At 45.9% G+C, this 23,738-nt stretch overlaps 1 protein-coding gene across 2 annotated transcripts; it reads left to right on the top strand.

Annotated features, from left to right (window-relative positions):
- The first annotated feature begins 1,743 nt into the window (after nucleotides 1-1,743).
- BSCL2 (BSCL2 lipid droplet biogenesis associated, seipin) lies at nucleotides 1,744-23,738 on the top strand. Of its 2 annotated transcripts, XM_066582844.1 has the most exons (10): nucleotides 1,763-2,236; nucleotides 4,260-4,865; nucleotides 8,380-8,461; nucleotides 11,215-11,358; nucleotides 11,440-11,574; nucleotides 17,077-17,174; nucleotides 18,837-18,960; nucleotides 19,055-19,106; nucleotides 20,586-20,660; nucleotides 21,430-23,738. In XM_066582844.1, exons 2-10 carry the CDS (start codon nucleotides 4,654-4,656, stop codon nucleotides 21,606-21,608), a joined length of 1,101 nt encoding a protein of 366 aa, XP_066438941.1. In that variant the 5' UTR covers nucleotides 1,763-2,236; nucleotides 4,260-4,653; the 3' UTR covers nucleotides 21,609-23,738. The 2 variants fall into 2 exon arrangements, with proteins under 2 accessions (XP_066438942.1, XP_066438941.1); XM_066582845.1 differs by lacking the exon at nucleotides 20,586-20,660 and having other exon boundaries at nucleotides 1,744-2,236.

Below are 23,738 nucleotides of genomic sequence, written 5' to 3'. Positions count from 1 at the left end.
AAACATGCTGAAGACCAGTGACGGGGACGACGGTCCGGAGCCGAATAGCACTTCTTAGGTGATGTATTCTTTTTTTCTTATTTTTTCTGCAGCTAGGGCTTATTTACGGGGTTGGGCTTATATTTCAAGCATGTGGTGCCACGTACGGATAATAAATCGCGGCATGCTCCATTTTACTGCAGATTCCGATGGGCTCAATTGATCTCTATGGAAGCAAGCGCTCCACAATTCAGTTGCGGATTTGTAGGCAGATACTTCACTGGTTGCTTAAAGACCAAGCAGGGGGGTGGGGAAGGTAATCAATTTGGGCTTGCAATTGTTTCTTCCCTGAGCGGACGATCCACATCCGTGCGCAAAAGAAAGTAATTTCTGCACTGATTCGCTGGTTTCCACTGTGGAAATCTACGTGCGCCGCGGTCATTAGTTCTAAAACACTGGGCTGAAATCTGGGTCTCTCTGACCCGGTTTTTGGTGCAAATCCACTATAGAATTCCGAGGTGGAAACTAAAGAGAAGTGACGTCATTTATGTTCAGTTTCTGTGTTGGAGTTCCACGGGCAGCATATTAACACTAACCGCTTAGGTTAAGCAGCGCTGCTGATTAGAGCCACCTGATTGGCTCTTCGGCACCACGTGACTACACAGCGTGCACGCGCATTGCCTTCAGCAGCCGTGCACTACACACTACACTTAAGCAGCACGGGGTTAGGTTTAGGGTTACGGTTTAGGGTTAGGCTTTAGGGTTAGGTTTAGGGTTAGGTGTAGGGTTAGGTTTAGGGTTGGGGTTTAGGGTTAGGTTTAGCTAACCCTAAACCTAACCCTAAACCGTAACCCCAAACCTAACCCCGTGCTGCTTAAAGGGGTTGTCCCGCGAAAGCAAGTGGGGTTATACACTTCTGTATGGCCATATTAATGCACTTTGTAATGTACATCGTGCATTAATTATGAGCCATACAGAAGTTATTCACTTACCTGCTCCGTTGCTAGCGTCCTTGTCTCCATGGTGCCGTCTAATTTTCAGCGCTTGCGCAGTCCGGGTCTTCTTCTTTTCTCAATGGGGCCGCTCGTGCTGGAGAGCGCCTCCGTGTAGCTCCGCCCCGTCACGTGCCGATTCCAGCCAATCAGGAGGCTGGAATCGGCAATGGACCGCACAGAAGCCCTGCGGTCCACCGAGGGAGAAGATCCCGGCGGCCATCTTCAACCGGTAAGTAAGAAGTCACTGGAGCGCGGGGATTCAGGTAAGCGCTGTGCGGTGTTCTTTTTTAACCCCTGCATCGGGGTTGTCTCGCGCCGAACGGGGGGGGGGGGGGGGGGGGTTTGAAAAAAAAAACAAAAAACGTTTCGGCGCGGGACAACCCCTTTAACTGTATTGTGTAGTGCACGGCTGCTGAAGGCAATGCGCGTGCACGCTGTGTAGTCACGTGGTGCCGAAGAGCCAATCAGGTGGCTCTAATCAGCAGCGCTGCTTAACCTAAGCGGTTAGTGTTAATATGCCCACGGGCAGCATATATCGGTATCTATATTACTCCCCAAGTGCACACCATTCGCAACCTGATTGGTTGTTTGGATTCACTCATTCCCGGTGATTGGTTATTTGGTTTGGCTGCTTCACGGTGATTGGTTGTTTAGGTTGCCTCGTGCAGTCGTGGGGAGTGATAGGCTAATATGCCCACGGGGAGAAGATCCCGCAGCGCTTCCGCAGAAGGAACGTATTTTGATTCCAAATCGTTTGCGTGCCTGCGCTTATTACAGACAGATACGGCGCTCCTTTCACCCCGGACGCGGCGGCCTCTAGTGAGTGCAGCGCTGCTACACTTCCTAGAAGCTGCCGTGTGAGGAGGGGGCGCTGTGGATGCTAAAATCAACTGCGGACTTTGGCGCTAATCCTGGTTAAACACAGATTTTCGGAAACCGGCGAATTATACTGCGCCCGTATGGACGGTCTCCATGGTAACGAGCGCAACGAGGTTCACTCGTAACCTTTACACTGCGCACTCTACCACAGGACCAGCTGTGGCGGCCGCACTCCAGGAGGTCATACCCCCCCAAGCGGAGAGCAGCCAATCACATCCTGTCTTTCATCTTGTCAGCGTGGGGAGATGGGAAATACGCGCTGTGATTGGTTACCTGCATTTAGCTCGTTAATTGGCTGAGCTGCGGCGTGTGGGCGTGGCGAGATGCAGTAGGGAAGAGGTGAGCCTGGCGGTGCGGTGGATGCTGGCTGTGTGCAGCGGGCGGTAAGTGTCACATGTAGTACTATAGTGCGTGCAGCGGCCGTACTTGTACGTAAGTGCACCGTGGTGCCTGGCAGCAATGTAGGACTTAGTGAGGCGCCTTCTCTTTGGGGCTGTTTGGCCATTTGTGGATATTTATTAAGGTGCCCCTCCAGTTGTGGTCCTGGAGATTGTATCACTGGCACTTCCCACTAATTTGCGAGATATAAGGTTTAGTTTCTCGGCCTGATTATATTGCACTCCCCCATGTGAATGCAGCCTGTGGGTAACGTCTTCTGTAGCGGGCGACATGCAGTCTGAGCGCGGCGTACGGAAATGCGCAGATTAGAGAAAATCTGTTAGAAAATCTGTGTCCGGATTTTGGTGCTGGTTTCGCCATGGAGTTCACTCGCCGCATGGCAAGGAATGCATTCCGTGGTGAAAATCTGCAACGTTTCTGCAGTAAATGGACCCAATACTATAGCAAAGCTGTGCAGCATGTAGTGATGCGAAAAAAAGCTTCTTGATTAAAGGAGCATATTTTATTGTTCCACAGTTTTAAAAGAGGCGACAAACTAGTGAAAACACGGTTCAGACTTCATGTTCCGTACAGTGTTTTCACTAGTTTGTCGCCTCTTTTCAAACTGTGGAACAATAAAATATGCTCCTTTAATCAAGAAGCCTTTTTTCGCATCACTACATGCTGCACAGCTTTGCTATAGTATTGGGATCGTGGAAGGGGCTTAGGTCCATAGCCCCGTTGCTGGCTTTGCATGAATATTTTTCGCTACAGAGAAGGAAACCTTTTGAATTTCTCTCTGTCCCCCCCCCCCCCCAAGTTTTCTTTTCTGGCGGGGTCCAGTGAGTGCCGCGGTTCTTTTTTGCTAATTTCTGCAGTAAATTGAGCGTGCTGCGATATTCAAAGTCCGCATCGTTGCTCTGTTCTGTTGCAGATTTTTTTTCCACTGTAAGAGAATTGCGCTTGTTAAATCCCGTTCGCTGACCGTGTACTGCAGCACGTTGGGAAATCCACTGCAGCTCTGCGATACGCGAACTCACCCTCAGGACGCGTACACGTGAGCGGGTGCAATATTGGTCCGAGAAACTCGGTTGGATATTGTAATATCCACAACTTCCTAAGCGAGTGCGATGCGCTGTACGGAAAAAAACTGCACTGCTCTACTGTGATTTTCATGCACGGAAAAATCTCCCATTATTTCCAATGGTAGCAAAAAATAATCTTATTGGATTGGCTCGTACAAGTCAGCGCAGTGCGATAATTTCTATTTTTTTTTTTCTCCCATAGGGATGAATGGGATAAAACGGAATTGCCCCAAAAAATAGGATGTGATGCAAGATAAAAATCGTACCTGCCAATAGTCACTTATAATAACGGGTTATTTTACCAAGTATCTTGCATTCCACAGAAATTGCACAAGACAACTGCCCACGTCAGTGCCCCCTTATGCAGATATTGGGGGGTCAGTAGGTTAGAGGGACATTATCAATTGGCGCACCTGTGGTCTAGCTTAGGGCACTTTCACACCTGCACTGGGAGTTCTGCTTTTCCTCTCCGTTCGGGGAGGAAGAAAGAGGAATCCCCGCTGCCAAATGGTTCCGTCTCCTTCTGTAGTCGAATAGCGCCGGGCGGACCCTCATTGACTATAATGGGGTCTGCACACTTTCCGCTCAGCTGCCCTGCTTTTGGATGGAAGCAGTGCTGCATCAGTGAGGGAGCCTCCGGCCTGGATGTCTGGCTATGGCCGCTGTATTTGGGCCGCCTCATGTTGTGGGCTTAAAGGGACTGGGATGCAGACTTGAAAGGGAATTTACACAAATTTAAAGGGAACCCGTCGCCTTCCTACTAATCTTTGGTGCTGGTAAGGGGGTGACGGCGCCGGTGATGGATGTTCTTCCAAGAAAGGATTAGTAAATCTGCCCCTATACTGTCAAATGCTGTTCAGATGTGAACTTAGAATTTCATCACTTAGTAAAAGTATTGCTAACTGGTATCTTTCATTTTGTTCTTTTTTTAACCTCTGCACAGACTGGCATCGCCCTCCGACCACTGCTGCCTCCTCTTCGTGCCCAGCCTTCCCCTTATACTCTGTCCTCTCTTACCCAGTTCTGTATCCCAGTAGTCATGTGACTTGCAGGCCTGCCCCGGCAGCGATGTGCATCTAGCTGTACAGGATTATCCTCCCATCACAATGACTGTGCCCTCTTCTATACACACATATACCACGCATGTACCTCTTACCAGCATGGTCTTCCAGATGCTCATATCTACAGCCTGCTGCCTGCATGCCATCTATTGTGTGGGTATTTGCAGTAGAGCCTGTTACACTAGTGATACATTCACTTACTAATCACTAGTTGGCGCCCGCACAGCGCTTTACTATCCACTATAATTCTCAGGCTTCTGTAGTAAAGACCTCATTATGTCCCACGGAGTGTCGCCTCCTCTGCTTCTGTGGGCAGAAGACATGTGCTTAGTCTTGTTCCTGCGGACTCGTCGGCTGCTTCTCCAGACTGGGATTTTGTTTTGTGTCCTCCTGTTACTCCTCTGGGTATCGGTCTTCCTCTATGGCAGCTTTTACTATTCCTATATGCCTACTGTCAAGTTTTCCACTCCGGTGCATTACCAATACAGGTATGTATGGCTTTGTAACTCCTAGCTGACTTACTGTTCATGTGACTTATCTGTGCCGATGCAAGCTACAATAGTAAGGTGTAATGAAAATAATGTATGCCAAAACGATACGGGAAACTGGCTTAACCTTTTTTGCCAGTTTTCTGGTATTTAAAAAGGTGCAATTTTGTTTGGCCCTTTCTCACCCATTCGTCACTCTTCTTTAAGTGGACCGGGCTTAGCAAAAAGGGCATAGACTCCTGCTGTCTGCCAGACTTAGTATAATTTACGCAATAAACTAGTTTAAATCATAGTGGAAATCTATATCCGCTCATAGCTAACCTAGATTTCAGTCTGCTGCATGGGCTGGCCAGACCTGCAGCAGACTTAAGAAAATGGGGAAGATGGGACAATACCTCTGCAGCACCACCTATTGGAAGGCAGCATTCCTGCAAGTCAGCGTCAGACTCTTTAGGCAACCCTTATAACAATGACTGGGAATTGAATGCCAAGCCAGAATACAATACTTAAAGGGGTGGTCTCGCGAAACCAAGTGGGGTTATACACTTCCGTATGGCCATATTAATGCACTTTGTAATGTACATTGTGCATTAAATATGAGCCATACAGAAGTTATTCCACTTACCTGCTCCGTTGCTAGCGTCCCCGTCTCCATGGTTCCGTCTAAATTCGCTGGCAGCTTGCTTTTTTAGACGCGCTTGCGCAGTCCGGTCTTCTCTATTCAGCACGAGCCGCTTCAGTGTGCTCCCCGCTACAGCTCTTCTGCGCATGCGCAGACGAGCTGTCACTGCTCGGGAGCGCGCTGCAGCGGCCATTCTGCACCTTCCTCTGTTAGAGGAAGGTGCAGAAACTGGAGCTGCCCAGCGGAGAAGCCCAGCCCAGCCCAGCAGCCCCGAGAAGCGTCCCAGGTAAGTGATGGGTCGGGGGGGAACTAGCGCTGCGCCGGGGGAACTAGCGCTGCGCCGGGGGGGGGGGGGCTGTCGCTGCGATGGGGGAACTAGCGCTAGGCCGGGGGGGCTGTCGCTGCGATGGGGGGGCTGCCGCTGCGCCGGGGGGGGCTGCCGCTGTGATGGGGGAACTAGCGCTAGGCCGGGGGGGCTGTCGCTAGGCCGGGGGGGGCTGCCGCTGCGATGGGGGGGCTGTCGCTAGGCCGGGGGGGGCTGCCGCTGTGATGGGGGAACTAGCGCTAGGCCGGGGGGGGCTGCCGCTAGGCCGGGGGGGGGCTGCCGCTAGGCCGGGGGGGGCTGCCGCTAGGCCGGGGGAACTAGCGCTGGGCTCCGGAACCTAGCGCTGGGCTCCGGGGCCTTCACCTGGGCTGAGGGTCTAGCGCTGGGGAGCCGGGGGCTAGCGCCTTACCTGCTGCCTGGCGGTGGGCGTCTGGTCGGCGGCTGCGGGGCGTCTGGTCGGCGGCTGCGATGCGTCCGGTTGCCATGGAGACACAGCTGGCGGCGTCTCGGGAGCGCGCACGTCGGGCTGCAGCGAGCGACGGGGAAAGAGCCGGCGGCCATCTTGAGAAAACTTTATAAGTTGCTGAAACGCTGGAACGGTAAGTACAAACCAGCTAGAAATGTCATTTACAGGGGGGCTTAGTAATGTGTACTTAATGGGGGGGACTGGGCAAAAAAAAAATTTAACTGCTTCCTCGAGACATCTCCTTTAAGACAGCCGTTTCAGGGTTTTTGCCTGCACATTGATGAGGGGCAAAAACCCAGAAACAGCTGTCTGTGTATGGTATTGTGGCTTGGCTTTCAGTTCCCAGTCAGTTATAAGACTTGTCTAAAAACTCTGATGCTGACTTGCAGGAATGCTGCCTTCCAGTAGGTGGTGCTGCAGAGTTATCGTTCCATCTTCCCAAAGGACCAGGGATGGCCTTAAAGGGGTTGTCGCGCGCCGAAACAGGTTTTTTTTTTTTTCAATAGCCCCCCCCGTTCGGCGCGAGACAAACCCGATGCAGGGATAAAAAAAACAAACCGGGTAGTACTTACCCGAATCCCCGCGCTCCGGTGACTTCTTACTTACCTTGTGAAGATGGCCGCTGGGATCTTCACCCTCGGTGGACCGCAGGTCTTCTGTGCGGTCCATTGCCGATTCCAGCCTCCTGATTGGCTGGAATCGGCACACGTGACGGGGGCGGAGCTACGAGGAGCTGCTCTCTGGCACGAGCGGCCCCATTCAGAAGGGAGAAGACCGGACTGCGCAAGCGCGTCTAATCGCTGAAGATTAGACAGCATCATGGAGACGGGGACGCCAGCAACGGAACAGGTAAGTGAATAACTTCTGTATGGCTCATAATTAATGCACAATGTACATTACAAAGTGCATTAATATGGCCATACAGAAGTGTATACCCCCACTTTGTTTCGCGGGACAACCCCTTTAAGTCTCCTCACACCTTCTAGGTTCTCTCCTCAAGGAGAAACAATACCCTTACAAACCCATATTTTTTAAGGAGCATGCATCTTTGTTTCTTGCACTTCACTTAGGCATTCTTCATTAAGGGCCCTTTTACACGGGTCGATAAATCATTTAGACTTGCACATCCAGCAGGAATCTGAATGTTATCGTTCAGTGTAAATACAAGTTTCTATACACTTCTGAGATGGTCATCAGCTGCGGGAAGGAGCTGAAAACGAGCGAACATAACCAAGCCGGGCACAGCCCTCGGGTGAGCGCTGCTGCCCCCCCTTGTTCTAGTGATCAGCGGGACCCCATTAATCAATACTTCTGACATGTGAAAAGTATTGTTCTGAGAGTGCAGGTGCTCTTTAAATTGTGTTTACCATGTTGTAGTGTTTGTGTCATGTTTTTTTCTTCTATTGTTACATGTACTTTGAAAGATAACACAATTCTTTGTTCTTCTGTACATTTATTTTTTTATTTTTGGGGTGGGGTGGGGGGTTATTCATGAAGTTACTGCTAAACCGCTCCCCAATAAAAAGTCAGTTTTATTCTAGCTACTGCAGTATTAAAGTAAGCATTCGCCCCTACTGAACATTTGTCAGGTAGAACATACTTTTCATGTAGACGACTTTGAAGCAAGCTGCCTCCTGACTTCTGTACGGCAGGTGATGTCGGCATGGAAGGAGGCCTGTGTTGTCGCAGCATACATTCAAGTTGTCTAGAAGTGATGACTCCCGTAGCCCCGCCATCTGCTGCTTACAGTGACCGCCTGGATCCTGTGAGGAACTAGAATGTAGTTCCATTGCGCTCCATTTTCAGTTTTCCTCTGAGCTATGCTCAGTATAATCAGAAGCGAGGCCTGGCTTCTATATGAGAGCTGCAGTACGGACCTTTGTGCCCCGCCACTCACTGACCTTTCAGGATAAATGGTCCTCTATAGTAGATCGCCTATAGCAATATGGTGGTTCATTAGCAGACCTCTTACCTTGGTTGCTGCGGGTAGTGATCACTGCAGACTATTGTGTACGGGATTCGGTGGCAGTCGTAATCCTATTTGCTGACAGTTTCTCTTCGTGTCTGAAGCATTCTAACTTGTCTTTTTTTCCTTTTTCAGCTCCACCTGCAGCCCCTCACCTGGAGTCCTGTGCTCCTTCCCCACAGCTAATGTGTCTCTTTTGAGGAATAGCCGTGACCGGGTGAGCGTCTACGTAGGGTAAAGCCTAACTTACATGGAAGAACTGTCTAAACAATCTGCATGAGCGAGTCCCGTCGCCGCTAGTTGTTCGCACTCGTGCAGAACGTCTAGCCAGGCTGATCATCGCTAGGATTCGCTCCCTTGTCGCTTCATTCTATGTGAAGAACTGAACGGGGAGCCTTTAAACGCAAGTGAGCGAGCCAGCGATGATTCTTATGCTGGTTGTAAGTGAGCGACAAACTAACAGTAAATGAAGAGCGCACGATGGCTGCGTATTTAGACATAACGGTTATCGTGCACTTTCATTCCTTTGAATGAATTTTGCGTAATAATCATGCGGTGTAAACGGCCCTTGACCTGCGAGTTAGGCTAAGTCTCACTACACCCATTGGGGAAGCATTTCAGACACCAGTGTAAACTATGCACCGAGCTCAGGGCGGCAAATGTGTTGAGAGGCTTGTGCCTCTTAATAGAAAGAAGTATTGCATCTGGCGGCACCTCCTGATTGAAACCTAGACCTACTCTAAAGCTTGTCTGGCTCCCGGCTGTAATTTACATCACATAATGTAGATGTGCCGGACCATGCTCAGCCAAGAACCCTGATGCTATGCCCTTTTTTTTTTTTTTTTTTTGAGAAGGTGGTAACGCTCGGTGTAAAAGTCCAAAAAGTTGCAATTTTGCATCGTGCACCTAAATTACGACCTCCTGTACTGGTGTGCAAACCGTAATACACGTGTCCCACTTTATTTTAAGCACTGTAAACCGTCTGCTGTGTAGTTGCACATTTCCAAGCAGAAAATCTGTTAACCCCTTAAGTACATGGCCTATTTTGGCGTTGAGGACCAAATGATTTTTGGTATTTTTTTTTTCACCTCCATTTTTCAACAGCCAGAACTTTCTTTTTTTATTTTTCCGTCGACGCGGTCATATAAGGGCTTGTTTTCTGCATGACGAACTGTAGTTTTATTGGTACCGTTTTTGGGTACATAGACTATATTGTAAAACTCTTATTATTATTATTTTTTTTTTTTAATGATCGTAGGGAGAGAAAACGCATCAATTCTGCCATAGTTTTTTTTATTTATTTTTTAAAGCTTTAATTATGCAGCACAAATGATACACTAAATTTTTTCTGTGGGTCGGTACGGTTACAACGATACCAAAATTCTTTTATTTTTTTTTTTCTTAGATTTTTCCACAATAAAAACCCTTTTTTTGGGGGGGGGAGGGGGGGGATTATTTTTTTCTAAACTCACTGCATTCAAAGTCCTATAACTTTTTTTTTTTAATTTTTCCATGGACGGAGCTCTGAGGGCCTAGTTTTTGCGAGACGAGCTGTAGTTTTTATTGGTACCATTTTGGGGTACATACATTTATTTATTTATTTTTTTTTATTACGTTTTTTGGGAGGCAAAATGCTAAAAATTAGCATTTTCCCTCAGTTTTTTAGCGTTTTTTTTTTTTCAATGCTTTTCGCCGTGCAGGTCAAAAAGCGTGTTCAGTTTATTGTACGCGTCGTTACAGACGCATCAATACCAAATTGTGGGATTTTTTTTTAATGCTAATATGAGAAAGCATAAAGGTTTTTTTAACTTTTTTTTTTTTTTACACTTTTATTTTTTGTACTTTATTTAGCTCCTTATTTTTACACAATCTGTTTCCCTCTGAGGGACTTTTACTGCAGCACTAATGATCACTACGATAAGGCATGGCAGGACTTCTCTCCTGCCATGCCTTATTGCTTACTATAGCGATCTTAGGCAATGGCAATACAGAACGCCGATATGGCGTCCTGTTGCCCTAGCAACCAGCCGGGGTCTCAAGATGTTATCGCAAGAGCCGGCTGAAGTCACAGAGGGAGCACACTCCCTCTGTGAACCCTTTCCCTGCCGCGATCAACGGCTCCCGCTGCGGGATAGCGCGAGATCTGCTATGATCTCGCGCTATCCCTGTGACGTAAGGGTACTTCACAGGAGCGGGGTACTTCCTGCAAAATGACGTACCCTTACGTCATGGGGAGGGAAGGGGTTAATTTACAGTGACATGTTTTTGGAATTCCTTCGCCTGCTTTAAACAAAGGAAGGCTACAATTGATTACCGCTGCTGCTGAAGTTGTGACGATGCTAAAGCAATAATTGGTTTCATCAAGAAACTGATTACCGAAGCCCCGTCTCCTCTCATGCCTCGTCTGTTCTAATAAATAATTGTAATCTCGATGGGATCGCTGTTCTGGAGTACCATATATTAGAACTCTGCACGGGGCCTTTTATTTCTCCTGAATATTCATAAAACTGGGTCCTATTTCCCTTAACGCCACAGGGCGTAACTGTGTGTCCGGGCAGGGTGGGACTTACCGCAACAGGATGTACAGTTACGCCCTGGGGATAGCACGAGATCAGAAGAGATCCGGCAGCGGGAGGCTGCTGTCACCGATAGTCTCTCACTGCAGCAGTGGGGATGCATCAGAACAGCGGACCCCGCTGTTAACCCCTTCCCTGCCGAAATCTATGTAGATCGTGGCATGTTGTTGCTTCCTTATCAGGCCATGTCCTTAAGGGGTTAATAGTACCTTTCCCTACACAGTCTGGCGTTATCAGTACTGAGTGGATAGTATCAGACTATATAATGTATCTTTTTCTGTTCTTTTTAATCCACTTCTGGCTCAACAAAGAGCATCAAACTCTACAAGACTATTTTCCAAAAAGTTGCTACCTGTGAAGCCACCTTTATTCTTCACTCTATTCTCTCCATTAGATACTTATGTATGGGCAGCCATATCGTATAACCCTAGAGCTTCTTGTGCCTGAATCTACAGTCAACCGAAACCTTGGGATGTTCATGGTTTCAATGGTGTGTTACACGCGAGGGGGAAAAGAGATTTCCTACACGGCTCGATCTGTGAGTTACTGAAGTTACTTCCTTTCCTCCAGTGACCTCCTTTTGTCTTGTCCTCCTTGTAACCCTGTTGTATCTCACCAGGCAATGCTGCACTACAAATCCCACCTCCTGAAGACATTGGAGACTCTGGCCTCCCTCCCTCTGTTGCTCTCGGGGCTCTCTGAGCAGAAGCAAACTCTGGAAGTTGAGCTGCACTCTGAATATCGAGAAGATTCGGTTGGTTTTGTTAAAGAAGTTTTTGTTCTGTAGATCAGCTGAAGTTTTAATGTTTGTTCTTAATGCTGACTATCTTGTAGATGTTGATGGCACTTAAATGGGTTTCTCACAATGGCCGCTTGGTACCCATCTACAGGTTGGGTAAAAAATATATAACCACTGGGACTCCTAGCGCTGGACTGCTGCTCCATTTAAACGCCTCCTCACGTACCTGGGGCCCCTGTTTTAGTGACTGTATATTTTGTACCTGTCCTATGGATGATAAATGTCCTTTGTGAGAATACTCCTTTAACCCCTTCCCGACATGCGCTCTAAATGAACGGCACAGCGGTGATCTCGGTGATTTATCCTCTTCAATATAGCTGTCAATACAGACAGCGGCATCTAGAGGGTTTGGAGAGGGAGAGGGCTTCCTTTTTTCCCTCGGCCATCCCCACTTCTGTGATCTGATCACAGGGTGCTAATGGTGGCCACATTAACCCAAGGTCAAATCCTGACCTCTGGGTCTGCCATAAACGGTGGCCTGTTGGGGGTCAGTGTCCTCAATGACAGTAATAGGCTGTACTGTCAGTCATGAGAATGTGACAGATAATACACTGTAGCACTTATGTAATACAGTGTATTATCTAGGTGATCAAAGTATGACATATTCAAGCCCTCTTGTGGGATGAACAAATGTGTGACAAGGAAAAGGTGAATCATTGGTAAAGTCAAAACGTAACTCTTACGAAATCATTAAAAGTACATGGCAGCAAACTCGGAACACAAGTGGTGTGCGTACATACATAAGAGGCAAATATGTTGCTAGGACATAAACAGTACCCCATAGAATTGGAATGGTCTTACCCGTTCCTGTAGTGTCAGTGAGGTTGTATCATTAAAGTTGCACCTCCTAGAAAGAAAGTTTTCATAGGCAGACAGTGGGAGGGAAAGGACCACAATACCGGATAAACCCTTCCAGCTGATATGTCCTACCCAAGATGAAAAGTGGAGCGATTGCCCTGAAAACGGCTCCTTGGAATCTCTATGATATGGTCCCTGCTATGATCCTACGTTAGAGGTCCATCAATCCGTCCCATGTAATAGGACAAGTCAGTCAGTAGAGCGTGGCAACAGCATGAGGGCTGCTAAATAAACATTGCATATAGTGGTCCAATGCAGCAACTGTAAAAAGACGTCCCGTATAGCATATGGCAGAGTGTATGGTCTTGCTTACATAGCGCGGGGTTGCCACTTGAAATGGAAGACGGTGCTTCACCAGAAATGTCAGCTAGCATGGTTGAATGACCTAAACGGATCAGGGAGACTCCTCCACAGTAACCACATTTCCCTGTGCCGACTCCAAAGCAGGTATCACAATGCTGCTGAATTAATTGGTCCCATGACCTGCCATCATCATAACCCATTAACGCTACTATAGGACTTAATGTGGTACTTAGCGCAACAGGACGTAAACTTACACCATGTGCGGTGGCAATTGTGGCGATACTGTAGTGATCGCTGCTAACATGTAATTAGCAGCCTATCACTACCTGCTGCTGAAGGGCCAATCACAACAGTCCTGCCCCAGAGGTCACTGTGACTGACCAATCAGAGTGTAGCAGCCAGAGTTTGCGCTATTTACAATGTTAGCTCTCTCTCTCTCCAACCACGAAAGTGTGTTATTGGTGGTTGGTGAGACAGGGCTGTGGAGAGAATGGTGTCCAAAAAAGAAAAAACCTATAGCAGTGGTAGTGTAGGTAGTGTAGGTGTAGTTAGTAAAGTGTGATCAGTGTGTCAGTGACTGTAACTAATCTATATGCCCAGAAGACTCCAACTGCAGTTATGCAAAACCCCTCAAATGGACCCCTGTGGATGCATCAGAGATCACAAAATTTGGGGTATTGTATTATGTATGGGGCTTAGTAAAGAAGCCGAGTATTGGGACACACTAGAACATGAATATCTTATACTACACCCCAATGTTCCGCATGGCGATGTAAAGAAAGTGTTTCAATGACGATACGCAGTGCCCATCCAGTGAGGACCCCAATTATGCGTACACGCCAGAGAAAATATTTCTGTAGACGAATCCCTGGTACATTTCAAAGGGAGGCTTAAATCCGCTAGTACCTGCCCAGTAGGAGGGCACGGTATGGCGTTAAAATGTACACGCTGTACGAAAGCACATCAGGGTAACCCATAAATTCAGGATTTATGAAGGGAATGACACCAGATTTGAGCACGCAGAATAACCTCCCTCCCTGGGAATTACAGGAAGAATTGTATAGGAATTGTTGCCCCCACTACTGGACCAGTATTCCCATAATGCAGAGCCTCGTTTACAGTATATGGCACTGTTATGGAGGCTTTTCTGTTTTTTTCTAAGTCGCTGCTTGGGCAAATTCTCAGAAGGGGTGAGAGCAGGACAAGAGGAATGTCCTTATAGTGAGCATTGAAAGTAAATAAGAAAAAAAGAACTGCGCTCCTTAAGGAAAATAACCTCTGGTGTCTATAATAGATACAACCTCCGTTTATTCCGTACAACGCGTTTCGTCACTGAGACTTTATCAAGTACATACAAATCATACAACAACATCACTTTATATAGTATCTGCATATTACCTTTCCTGATGAGGATCCATGGCTGCCTCTAACTCCGGCGCCCTCTGACGTCCGCTCTGCGTCCCGCGTCATGACGTTACGCTAGGGCACACAGCGCAATGACGTCATCACGTTAGACGCTTCCCCTTATGCGGGGAGGAGTTTGGAGCCGGCCAGATCGTATACTGCACTATTGTGCCCTGTATATTGTCATCCAATATGTGCTTCTAGCCTAAAACACAATTAGAAGCAATTTTATCAAACAGCTGAAATATCCATATCAAGAAAAAAGTGCCTAACATTCGTTTTACTAAAAATTCAACAGATGCACATCGGTCCTCACCCTAATTTGCCTCCTATGCAGAAGCTATATATATCAATCTAAAAATAACTATATATATATATATATATATATATATATATATATATATATATATATATATATATATATATATATATATATATATATATATATATATATATATATATATGATATCATAATAAAGGAGAACAATTAAAACGTGTGTGTGTGTGTGTGTATGTATGTATATATATATATATATATATATATATATACCTGAATAATACTATTAAATAAATACATGAATGAAAAACATATTTTCTTTATATATAAATACAATATAATATAAATAGGGATAAAATATTTTTTCAAAAAAGATATTCTTACAAAAAGCCCCTTTCAAAAGAATATATATATATATATATATATATATATATATATATATATATATATATATATATATATATATATATATATATATATATATATAATGTGTGTGTGTGTGTGTTTAAAACCATCTTATAAAAACCTACATATATTAATATACCTCCACTACTCAAAGTTTTTCCAAAATCTCATTAAGACCATTGGGGATGAGCGTATTTAGCCTAAAAATCCAAAACATCTTTCTCTCGCAATTATTGTACAGACCTTTCGTTAATACATTCGATAGGTGTAACAGGCAATCCTACAGTATCTTTATTATGATTATTAAGAAAGTGGCGAGATATACTGTGTTTGGTGTATCCCTTACGGATATTGCTCCGGTGTTGGTTTAACCTTTCGCGAAGAACATTCTTCGTCCTCCCCACATATCTTAACCCGCATGGGCACTCCAATAGATAGATCACATTTTTTGACTGCAATAGGTACTTGGAAGAGGTTGGCCTATCTGATCAAATACTCAAGCCGTACAATGCCATGCGGAAAACAAGGGTGTGGTATTGAAAAAAGAAAAAAAAATAAAGACACTGCACATCATACATGTGGTGCTATATAAGTTTTGTTTATCTGCTAGCTCCTGCTGTAGTATAGAAAAAATGCAACAGTCTTAATTTTGTGGTGCACTTTTCTTCCATGCATGCGTGGGCATGGAAGGTCTTGTATCCTGTTGGGCCACCTCTAACTTGGATGCAAGATGTGATACGGGCAGGCATGGAGACATACAGGTTCTGTATGGTATCCAGAGGCATTTTAGTCCACATTTGCTGTAACTGAGCTTCTAGATCGTGTAATCTCATAGGCTGTTAAAGTTGGCATCCCAGATGGTCCCATACATGTTCTATTGGCGATGAAGCTGGTGACCAGGCAGCCATGGAAGTGTGACAATGTTGTGGAGGCATTCTTGTGACCCCCTTGTGTGCGCGGTCGGGCATTGTCCTGCTGAAAGCCGCCATGAGAGGAACACATGTGTCTGCAGGATGTACTGAACATATCGCTGAGCTGTCATTGTCCCTCATACCACTACTAGGGGTGACCGAACGTCATATGTGATGCCCCCCCCCCTCCCAGACCATCGCACCAGCAGTGGGGGCTGTGTGCCGCTCCACAGCAAAGGCAGGATTCAGGCGCTTGCCCCATGGTCTCCAGATATAAACATGCTCTTCATCAGTGCCCAAACTAAACCTGGATTCATCACTAAAGACAACCCGGGTCCACGCTGTAGCAGTCCAGTTTTTTTATTGTTCATGACACTACTGCAAATGGAAGTGATGGTGGGTAGTAAAGGCAGTACATGTAATGTTCACCGTGAGACAAATGTCCTTCATCCAAGCACCTGGAAATGGTTCTGATGGACATAGAGGCCTCTAATGATGGTTCCACCTGTCTCTGGATGGCGGACAACAAAACACTTAGAACGCTTCATGCCTGTTGGGCAATGTACTCTACCAGTGGTCTGTCGAGGGCATCCAGAGCCTAGTCGCCGTGTGTGTGGGGTTCATATTCCTGCGAGATTTGTGCATCTCACAAAGCACAAATTTCGCACAATGTTCCTCAACCCCACTGACCTGCCGTATAAGAATAATTTATCAATTATACCACAAAAGGGAACTGATTCCGAAAAGTAATGTCAGTATTGTGGTTGATCAAGAATACAGATGAGCGAGTATACTCGCTAAGGCACGTTACTCGATCGAGTAGTGCCTTAGCTGAGTATCTTCCCACTTGTCTCTAAAGATTCGGGGGCCGGCGTGGGTGACCGGTGAGTTGTGGGGGGGGGGAGCGGGCGGGAGAGAGGGAGATCCCTCTCGCATGAATACCCGGCCGATACATTCGTCTGAATAAGCCCTTAAACAGAAATTTTTTCAAAACTTTTCTTCAAACTAGGATTTTTAATAAATGGTCGCAAAATGTACCAACCAAAATTCACCATAAACATAAAATAAAATAAAATATATCATGAAAAAGCATAAGTAGAAAAACATCTCAAAGTTATTACCTGTTATAGTGACAGATCTCAGATTTGAAAAACGGGGCCTTGTCAGAAAGGCCAAAACCGGCTGCAGTGGGAAGGGATTAACCCAGTTTACGTTTTATCCTGCTTATTCTATAATATTACACTCCCATTTTGTATCATTTGTTTTTCTTTACCATTTTTTGAACTGCTGTCTTTGCAGTATGTCCCTACCACGGGGGCAGTAATACAGATACAGAGCGTCCACATCCAGATATACAGTGCCGAGCTCCGGGTCCATGCACATTTTACTGGTCTCAGGTAAGTTGTATTTGGATTTAATTCTCATATCGCACATGTATCCCCAAGACATGTACCGTATATTCTGGCATATAATACGACGGCGCGTATAAGACGACCCCCGACGTTTTGTCTTATATGCTGGGAATACAGTGTGGGGGGGGGAAAAAATGAATACTTACCAGCGGCGTTGCTGCATGTTCTCGCTCCTCCGTGCGCGCTGGCAGAGCATTGCTTTCTGCAAGTGGGTTTGCATGGCTGTGATTGGCTAACACAGCGCCAGCTTTCATTGGCTGATGCCGCCTGAGTTAGCCAAACACAGCCATTCAATGATGTCATTAAATGGCTGTGATTGGCTAATGCAGTGCCAGCTTTCATTGGCTAACTCAGGCGGCGTCAGCCAATCAGAGCATTAGCTTTCTGGAGGCGGGGATTTCAAGCCCCACTTGCAGAAAGCAATGCTCTGCTGGTGTGCATGGGGGAGAGACACAATGCAGCAGTGCCGCGGGAGGTGAGTATTCATTTTTTTTTTTTTTTTTTTAATTTATTGATTTATTTTTTCGAACAACTGTACACTTGGTGCATAAGACCCCCGACTGCAGAGCAGTTTTTTTCAGGGTTAAAAGGTTGTCTTATACGTCGGAATATACGGTGTGTTGTATGTAGGGGAATGTTTAGAATGGTGGAGAAAAATACAACTACTCTTTATTTCATCCCAAAGATGGAAGTCTTAGTGTGAATAAATGTATGAACACTGAGTTGTGCCACAGGGGTACAACAGTAGGGAATTAATGACATTATGTGGCTTCTCCAGCAGTGTGCCGTACCCGTAATGCTAACTGCAAATCTCTCAGAAGTGTTAATTGCAGTCAGGACATACATGGAAGGAGCTGAGCTTGCTCCATGCACTGCAGGTGTCAGCTGTGTTATAGTGCTATTGCCCACCTACAACAGCCAGGATTGGCGCTAACCCTGCCCATTCAATCCCTGACCAGGCCAATGTACTGCATACAATACTCTCTAGCAGCAAAGTTACCATTGGGCAGTGAAAAATCGTCCATTTTTCTCCATCAACCATAAAACTTCTAACATTTACTGGAAAAAAAATCATAGTAAAAAATGAACCAACTGATTAAAACCACTGGGTGGCAGCGCAGCACGTGTCTATCAAAGTGGTGAAAACATTAATCCAAAAGGTGCATTCAGCTAACTGCTATGTTCTTTCCCATTTCATATGTAATTAAAATCAAATCTTTAACCCCTTAAAGCTACGGGCCGTACAGTTATGTCCTGCAGTTTCGGGGTATGTATAAAGGGGGATCGCGGGTGGATCCCGCTTCATACGATGCGGGTGCCGGCTGTCTCTTACAACAGGTACACGCTTACAACAGCTTCGATAAGTTGTGCCGCTCATCGACGCTGCTAACCCTTTAAATGCTGCTGTCAATTCTGACAGTGGCATTTAAGTGCCCTAAGCGATGTTTGAGGGTCCTGCCCAAAGTGGCTGCGACTGGAAGGAGTTAAGAAACTTTTTTTTTTTTTTTTTTTAATCTTTGTCTTTTCTTGTTTCGATGAGCATTTTATCTACATTTGCATGCACTGCAGCGCTCTTCTGTGTTGCTCCTAAGTTTTGGGCTTCTGCAATCACTGGCTGACTTCCTGTTATCTGTGGTCTGTTTGCAGGTTCCTGCTGTACAATTACCCAATCATCTCTGCTATAATTGGCATTACTAGCAACTTTGTCTTCATGAGTGTCCTAGTGTTACTCAGCTATCTGCAGTTTGGATTTGGAAGATCTCGTGTAAGGGTGAGTGGGGACTTGTATGAGGAACACATTATATAGTAGGGGTGCACAGTGATTGAAGATGGCTATGTAACTACATGACTTGTCTCCTCTGTAGGCTGACACTAGGGGGCAAGGCAGCACCGAAACGGGGAGAGCTCCTCAGTCAGGTGAGGCAACCTGTTCCTTCTGAATAATGCGCCAATGCCAGCTTTATGATATTTACTAGGGCAGTGTTTCCCAACTCCAGTCCTCAGGGACGGCCAACAGGTCATGTTTTCAGGATATCCTATGGTAAGAACACCTGTGGTAATGTCTGAGGCACTGACAATAATTACATCACCTGTGCAATACTGAGGAAATCCTGAAAATATGACCTGTTGGGCGAGCGTGAGGACTGGAGTTGGGAAACGCCTCCTCGGACGAGAATGCAGTTACTCGAGAAGAGCGATGCTCGCTCTAGTAACTGCATTATCCGAGCGTGCTCGCTCAGCTCTAATCTCTATCCAGTTCTGTGATAATGTGTATTAGCTGTCAGTGATTGATTCTAGCAGCAGCTAGAAGCCCTGGTCCATACTCACAAGCCTCTATGATTCGCCAATAAGTAATGTTTATATAGCGCCAGCTTATTCTGCAGCGCTTTCAAAGCACAGGGGATCACAAAACGAGACCATTACATGTCGTATACAATTATTTGGGGGGAGACAAGGTGGAGGTGGTTCAGGGGGTACAGGGGCAGGAGAGGAGGCATCAGGAACACAAAACAGTACAAAAATTGTGTATGGTATTTAATTGGGAAACAGAATGGGGGCTAGGAGTGGTAATGGGAAGGTACAGGGGCAGAAGATGTATAGAACAGGCAAAGTGTAAGGTATGGGGAACCATAGGAAGGGGCATGCTGTGGGGGCTGGGCGATTGGATCAGGAGATTTGGTACGCCTTCCTGAAGAGGTGCGTCTTTAAGGCGCATCTGAAGTTCTGTGCATGGGGGATTGTCCGGATGTTTTGGGGTACTGCATTCAGAGGAGTGGTGCTGCTCTGGAGAGGTCCTGGAGTCGAGGATCAAATTAGAGGGGCGTTTAATCTCAATGTTTTGGCTGATCGGAGTGTGCGGGCTGGGTGGTGTATAGATAGAAGGGAGGTGATGTATGGTGGCGCAGTGCCATGGAGAGCTTTGTGTGTGAGGGTGATGCAATATTCCTGAGGTGCAGGTGGCATGTTCGGGCCAGAGATTGGATGTGAGGGGTGAAGGAGAGGTCTGATATCTGCTGCTCCCCAATGTGAGGTTTACCACCACTTACTATTTGGCTGACCCTGCTGTATCTCATACTGTAAGTCTAATATGTGGTCACTTGATGGCAGAATTGTTCCTGAAGTGTCGTCATGAGGTCTGTTCTTGTATAACATGGGTAGTCTCCTACTTGCGTGAGATGCCAACCCTGGTCCAGAGATCTCCGTGGTTTTTGTAGCCAAGTAAATGCCGTCAGTAGTTTATATACAGCCCAGCAGAGCTTTTACTGAAGCCTTCTGGTAACTTCACGTAACTGTTGTAATGATTTTGTAGGGTACGCTGAGAAATGAAATCAAGGAGTGCAGCCAGGATTTGATAGGCTGTTTACCCCTAGACATAACATAAGTGTTTCTTCTCAGAGCAAGAAGAGGCAGCAGACACCGAGAGTGTTGGTCAAAGTGAGAACGCTACAGAAGACCCTTCAGACGACACTGGTAAGAGCCCTGCTATTTTCCACTGGGTCTAAGCAAGGGCGTATTTGGGTTCTGTAGGAGGCTGCTGTACACGGTCGTCCATTATTGGCGTGCTCCCGTTTAGGGATACTGTAGGGCAAGCCTAGGCATTTGAAAGTTGCAGTTGCCCCCTGCTTCTGTCTATCCTCAGGAGATTACCTGATTAGTACTGTCATTGCTAATGGTGGAAATTACTGGTGAGCACTGTCATCAGCGTTGGAATTGATTGCTGACTGAGCGCCTTTTTATATAAAACATAACTTTATTATATATTAGAGTTGAAATTAATCTCGTTTCTGTGATTATCTTTCTTATGACTTAAGCACTGGGTTTTAATGAGATGTTAGCGTGCACCAAGCTTTACAGAAAAACAAGCTTACTTTGCAAATGTCTTTATTTAACAGCTTCACATATTAGCAATATAAAAAAAAGTATCAAACTTTTTCCATCATCATAATGCATAATCTTCTCGCATGAATCTATTGCATTAAAAAATAATTTAACTTTTTCTTTGCCCGTTGTAGATATGACCATGTTGGTCAAACACTATAATTGTTGTATATTCACTGTTCTGTTCCTCTATCCAGTTGAACAGCTGCTGGCTGGTAGTTTATTTTCCAGCCATAGTTATTATTGGGATTATCCAGTTGGGTGTTTCTTCTTTTCTTTTCATACTGGGACTGGACAAGAAGTGATGAAAGTAGATCAGATCTATTAGTAGCATATAATTGACCAGTGATCTTTCTCTTAGGTATAAGGCGAACCCCTCGGACTGTAGGAATGACAGAGGAGGATGACGACGAGTTGGACATCAGTTTACCTGGAGACGCAGACAACTCTGGAGCTGTTGGTACTGATATGGACACTCAGAATGAGCCTCACACGGAATCACTGCTGCGGCAGAGGATTACTCTGGCCAGTGCCCACTGATGACTCGGACCATTGCACTCTACATCCTCTCGGTGCCAATAGCAATGGAGTAGCAGAGCTGGTCTTAGATAAAGCACTTTAGGGGACATTTAAGAAGACTTTACACCAGTTTTTTTTTGCATAAAAAAAAAAATCACAAAACCTTGCGACTTTTCAACCTTCCGCGTTAGATCCAGCAGTTTTTGAAAAGTTGGCGTGGCTGGCAGGGAGAGGCATCACTGCCCCGGACCAACAGATCGATGTATAATTTACACCAGAAATGTACACCGGGTTGGGATCAGGCCTACAGTCCTGTGAAGGAGCACAGAGCTGCGCTTAATACATGAAGAGGCGTGCGGCTGTTGTACTAGGCTCACCATGCACAGGAGAAAATTATTCTAAGCCCGGCCTTGAAATTGCTGGGCTTAGTAAATTTCTCCCTTGGTGTCTCTGTTGCTGTTTGGCTATTCCAGCATGTTCTGTTACACACCGCACATTGTTCCACCCCAGCCTCAGTGCCACAGATTACCACTGGGATCAGGAACCTATGACTTTCCTGGTGTTAAACTACTGTGTCCAGAATGCCCGGATAGCTGCTGTCTCATAAGTTCAAGATTGCTGTTTTAGTCAGCAGAACACAGTTGAAGTCTTGTTCCATAACATGGGCACTAGAAGCTGAAATCTGCTGCACTGTGGGGTTATGCATTACCTTACCTGCAATTCCCAAAGCACTTACTATCACCCAGCTACCTAAGTTCTCTGGGTAAGTTTACAGAGTGCCCTTGGATTCCTGACATGGTCGTCTTTTTCTTTACCTGCAATAATTACTGTGAACCTCCATATTCCATGCTTTCCAAAAAAGCTGCATTTTCTGAGCTTATCTTGCCCCACCATCCAGAAGAATATTATGTTTTAACACTTCAACTTTTCCCACTTTGGCAGTGTTACAAACACACCTTAATGATCTGGAATGTAGCGGTGCACATAGAATGTGTCCAGACAAGAGGACATACCTGAGTTTGGTTCCAGCTTTTGTCTGTACATGCTGATTTACACACTTCTCACAGCCATTATAACTAAGGGGACAACTAAAATCTTCTAGCACTTAATATGATGGCCTCCCATTCCATTATTCTAATCCCTCATGTTTTATCATAAGCTAATAACGGGATACACTTATTCCTGTAGGCAACAATTTTTTTTCTCCTTTTTACATATCTGGACTTATTACTTGTGCAAGGTTTGGAAAATTAATCAGGACTAAGGGTTCATGCACACGGGCGTATGCGAGTTGCACCTGACATTCTCGCACACATCCGTCTACCGTGTAAGACCTACGGACAGTGCATGTCTGATTCTAGTTTGTGATATGAACCAGAATAGGTAGGGCATGCTGAAATCCCCAAGTGAAAAAGGCCTATCTGTAATGCCTAATTAGCTAAAGAGAGTCCGTGTGCCGTCTGTGCAATACAGGAACGGCACATGAACTGCATATACATTCATGTGCATGAGCCCTTAGCCTGTATTTTATTTCTAGCTGGAAGGCAGATTGCTGTAGCAGGAACCTTCCCCCTGCTCTTTTTGTAACGGTGACCAGTCCTGCTACGCCTGCCCCTTGGTCACACCCCAGCTGAAGGTGGGCACACACCACCAAAGTTGAGCCTTTCTTTGTCTGTTACATAGCTGTAGGACATCTACAAAGTTACACAGGTTTTCTTTTCTGTTTTTCCCATTTCTTGCTAGTTTAGTGTTCTTTCAGTGCAGCTTCCCCCGGTGAGCTCGCACTAGTGTTATTTTATCATAGGTAAGTAGCGGTACTACAGCCCACACTAACTTTGCAGTGTGTGAACTGCTAGAACTGATGGGTATTTCTTTACTAATTAATTTCATGGGCCATATTCGCTGTCCATAATAGTAGCACAACTACACACAGTAGTATTTTACTGCACGGCCGGTATGTACGCTTCAGATACTGCACACGGGTCAACTACAAGAAAGAGGACATTCCAAAACTAATACAGTCCAGATAGAAATGTGTTACAGAATTAGTAATTGTTGGTTTCTGAAAGCAAATAAAACTGTTATGAAGTTACAATTCAGTGAATGGCAGAGACTACTGGACACCACCAATAAACACATTACGGTGTCATA

This window comes from Eleutherodactylus coqui, chromosome 11, assembly GCF_035609145.1.
Source record: "Eleutherodactylus coqui strain aEleCoq1 chromosome 11, aEleCoq1.hap1, whole genome shotgun sequence".
Lineage (NCBI taxonomy): Eukaryota > Metazoa > Chordata > Amphibia > Anura > Eleutherodactylidae > Eleutherodactylus > Eleutherodactylus coqui.
The sequence above is the reverse complement of the archived record's forward strand: the minus strand, read 5'-3'. Positions and strand labels throughout refer to the sequence as shown.